This window comes from Myzus persicae, unplaced genomic scaffold (assembly GCF_001856785.1).
Source record: "Myzus persicae strain clone G006 unplaced genomic scaffold, MPER_G0061.0, whole genome shotgun sequence".
Lineage (NCBI taxonomy): Eukaryota > Metazoa > Arthropoda > Insecta > Hemiptera > Aphididae > Myzus > Myzus persicae.
The window spans coordinates 1-4,310 of record NW_019101915.1 but is presented as its reverse complement, the minus strand read 5'-3'; the positions used below and the strand labels follow the sequence as shown (position 1 = coordinate 4,310).

General features: G+C 26.6%; 2 protein-coding genes across 2 annotated transcripts; both read left to right on the top strand.

Annotated features, from left to right (window-relative positions):
* The first annotated feature begins 19 nt into the window (after positions 1–19).
* On the top strand, positions 20–1,398 carry LOC111030760. Its single transcript, XM_022310426.1, has 4 exons — positions 20–178; positions 309–592; positions 662–821; positions 1,278–1,398. Exons 2-4 carry the CDS (start codon positions 389–391, stop codon positions 1,379–1,381), a joined length of 468 nt encoding a protein of 155 aa, XP_022166118.1. The 5' UTR covers positions 20–178; positions 309–388; the 3' UTR covers positions 1,382–1,398.
* Positions 1,399–1,862: 464 nt separating this feature from the next.
* On the top strand, positions 1,863–3,236 carry LOC111030759 (the record flags this gene model as incomplete). The annotated part of the gene is made up of 2 exons (XM_022310425.1): positions 1,863–2,253; positions 2,347–3,236. Coding segments are annotated over exons 1-2 (1,281 nt in total), but the record flags the coding sequence as incomplete, so codon positions are not given.
* Positions 3,237–4,310: the final 1,074 nt, after the last annotated feature.

The window sequence follows — 4,310 nt, the reverse complement described above, 5'->3', positions numbered from 1 at the left end:
AATTGTTCCTCAACGGATGCTGAAATGTTTCATTCCATAACACGTAACTATCTAAATTATATAAATTGTATACCTAATATTAAAGTTATCAAATAATTTTTATTTTTAGGTGCTTTGACTGATGTATATAATGGTGATGGTTTACCAATAGAACCAAGACAGGACTTGTTTACTACATGTATGTATTTATATTTAAAAATATTAATAATTAATAATTGTATAAAAAGATAGCATAAGTAAAGTAAAGTTTATTTAATTATAATATAAAATATCATTAAGTACTATATTTTAATTTTATACTTTTTCAGTTGATCAAATATCAAAGGACAGCAATAATGACCAATGTATTATTAAAGAACAAAATCAACAAAATGATCTGAATAAAATCATGTTTGAAAATATTACGACAATACTAGCATATGTTAAGAGAATCGATGGGAAACTTAATGCGATGGAATGCAACTCAAATACAAGTTACTCAAGTATGAGCGTGGAAACTAACTTCTTAAGTTTTTTTCCAATGAAAACTGTTGAATCTCTTGAAGAAATTGAAAGTAAACTTATATTGGACACTGCATTTGAAGAAAAATTGGTACCTAAATAATATTTTATTAACATATTTTTAAAATACATTTTTACTTAATTGAAATTTATTCTTTAGATAAATTGTGTTACTCAAATTGGTGGAACTAATATTCCTAATTTTATAAAACGAGTTTATTCTAGACTTTTTACAAATCAATTAGCAACATTATACTCATGGACCGGGTTTAGAAATAACAAACAGTTACAACATCTAAGAATAACTAAAATCATAAAAGGTAATCTATTACTATATAAACACTATAAACATAGGTATATTTAATATTTATACATTCACTGAACTAATTTACCTTCTACATACCTATTTGGGGTTAGAGAGAACTGGGATAAGTAACATTTTGCATTCAAGTATAATATTAAAAGAATGTATTATTGATTTAAAATTTGTAATATTCTAGATAATAACTATGGCATTAGTTAAATAATAGTTAAATCTAGATTTATAAAAAAATTTAAAGAATGTCCTAATACTTCTTGGTTAAAAGAAATTAGTACCTACCTACTTTTGTTATAGTATGTATTTATATTAAACTTTTGGAAAGAGCAGGCAGGTTATCACTATTAATTTTACCTAAATTAAGTATGATTTAGAATATAGTGTGTGTATGCACCACTAACTCATTTTGTAAATATCAAGCAAAATTGTTTGAATCAGTTATTATGTTATTTTTCAGATGTATGTATGAAAAACTTCAAGGGAACAGAAGTGGAGTTTGTAACCAATGTTAAGAATTGGTTTAAAAATGGTAGTCAACGCCAATCGAGGCAAAAACAATAACTATTTTATTTTTTTAAATTTTTAGTTATTTACAGTATTAAGCCCAAAGTGTATAAAGTTTAAACACATTAATTATTATTTTTTTTTTTTTATTATTATTATTAATTTGTTATAATTATTTAAAACTAAATTAAATAAACATAATTGGTTCCTATTAATTATCAAACAAATATTTTTAAATTTTTATAACTAGATTAGAAAAAAAAAAGACTTGCATTTGATGTCAAGGAGAAACTTCTTACGAACCGTTCAAAGTGGGTTAACTGATCTGTTACCAGCAGTGACTCAAAGTTTTGTGGAAGTGGAACCGTTAATACAAGCACCTAAACCACACCAAATAAATAGCTCTCTAAACGCTCCGAGTATAAGTAATATTATTCCACCATGGGATCTATTCATTAATCGTGATACTACAAAATGTTGTATTGATGATGGTAATCCTATTTATTTTAATACTAATAATTCTGATAATATTGAAAAAATGTCGCTAGATACAAAACTAAGCAAATGGATATTACAATTTCATGTTTCTCACAGTTGTGTGAATGCTCTGTTATTAATATTAATATCAGAAGGACATGATCTACCTAGGACTACACGTACTTTACTAAAAACACCAAAAGCTAAGGATCATAGTATCATAAATATACATCCTGGATCTTATATTCATCTTGGTGTAGAATATATGATTACTAAGTTCTTAACAGTACATATAGACTTGTTTGATAATGAAACCGTAATTGAACTAGGAATGAATGTGGATGGATTACCTATTACATCTAGTTCTAAGTCATGTCTCTGGCCCATTCTCATTTCTTTTGTAAATATAAAATGTTTATTAAACACTGTAATCCCAGTAGGACTATACCATGGTAAGTACAAAAAACCATCTTCTAGTCATGAGTACTTAAATCTTTTTATAAATGAAATGAAACATATTATATCTAATGGAATACAAATTAAAGAAAAAGTTTTGAGGTTTAAGATTGTGCAAATTGTATGTGATGCCCCAGCAAAGTCATTCATTTTAAATGTAAAAGGCCATAACGCGTATCATGGGTGCAACTCTTGCACTGTCGAGGGAGATTTCATAAGAAAACGAATGGCTTATTTAGATTTAAATGCTCCTTTAAGAACAGATGGCTCATTCCGTGAAAAAAAAGATGAGTTTTACCATAAAGATGAAAGTCCTCTAGAAGAATTGCCGATTGATATGTCATCTGCAGTTGTTTTAGAGTACATGCACAATATTTGCTTAGGTGTCATGAAAAGGTTGATAATATTTTGGATAAAAGGTAAAAAACCAGTACGCCTTGAAAACTCTGAAACCATTTCCGAAGAATTAAATAATATGAAGACTTTTTTACCAACTGAATTTAATCGTTTGCCAAGGTCTTTAGAAGAGTGTGAATACTGGAAAGCTACTGAATTTAGAACTTTTCTCATTTACACAGGGCCAATTGTCTTAAAAGGAAGATTGAAAAACAGTCTGTATAAACATTTTATGATTTTAAGTTGTGCCATCAGATTATTAATTTCTCCTAAAACATCTTATACTTATAATAATGTTGCTAAAATGTTAATTAAACAATTTGTTAGTGAATATTCTACACACTATGGAGAAGAATATGTAGGCTATAACGTACATGGGTTAATTTATGTTGCTGATTTCGTATTGATGCATGGGAGTTTAGATACATTTTCTGCATTCAAATATGAAAACTATTTACAGTTTTTGAAAAAGAGTTGTAAAAACTCTAGGTATCCACTTGAAGACACTTATAACCGTATAATGGAACACGTTAATATTGATATTTCTTCTGTTGCACCCAACTACCCAATTCTCAGAAATGAAATAAATTATGACCCTTTAGTTAATAAATCAATTGATGAAACTTATTATAAAGAAATTATCTTAAACAATTATGTAATTAATTCGAAAAATTTAAAAGATAATTTTATTTATATAAAAGACCATGGTATAGTAAAAGTAATAAACATAATTCAATTGTCAAACTCTAAAATTCAAATTGAAGTAATTAAATATAATATATCTCCTATGTTCCAAAATCCTATTTCATCAGATATAATTAAAATGTATTATGTACATGATATAATCCCAAAACCCCCTTTAATATCAATTAATATAGAATCAATAAAATATAAGTGTTTTTCTTTTCCAATTACTAATAATAAGTCAATAGCTATAGCATTGTTGCATACTACATAATATTATTACCATCATTATTACCTATATTTTAATTAAATATACCTATAGTTTATTGATGCTTAGTTTTTTAATACCTGTTGTAATAAATAACTTGTAAAATATAATATTTACTATTGAATGTATTATGTTCTATTCTTTATTCAAAATATATATTTCAATACCTACATAATTTATATTGATATATTGTTTTTAAAATATAATAAATTCATTATTTGTCTTAGTTAATGTTTATTTAAACATTATCTATAGTGTGTGTGGCCAAACTTTACTGTCCTTTTATACATTAGTTATTTAGTTAAGGTAGTTAAGTAAATACTTGTATATAGCCATAGGTACCTACGGTATAAGTATAATTTATTGGTTTATGAGTATTACGGTACAAGCATGGGAAGTGCCCATGGAGCTGAAGAACCTCCCCCCCCCTGACCATCCACAATATACATTTTTTAGTGTTGTTTCATGTAATAATTATCAATTTATGATCATAGTGGTGAATGGTGATATAAGCGAGCTACATTCATATTTCATATATAGAATATTAACTTAATTATTTCAAACCTAATTTTATGTCTATATTCTACTGAGTGGTACTAATTTATTTTCGATCCCCCCTCCCCTTCCAATTTAAAAATCCTACGAACATCAGTATTCCACTGACTTTAAAGTTGGTAAAGTACATAATATTATGTATATTAATTA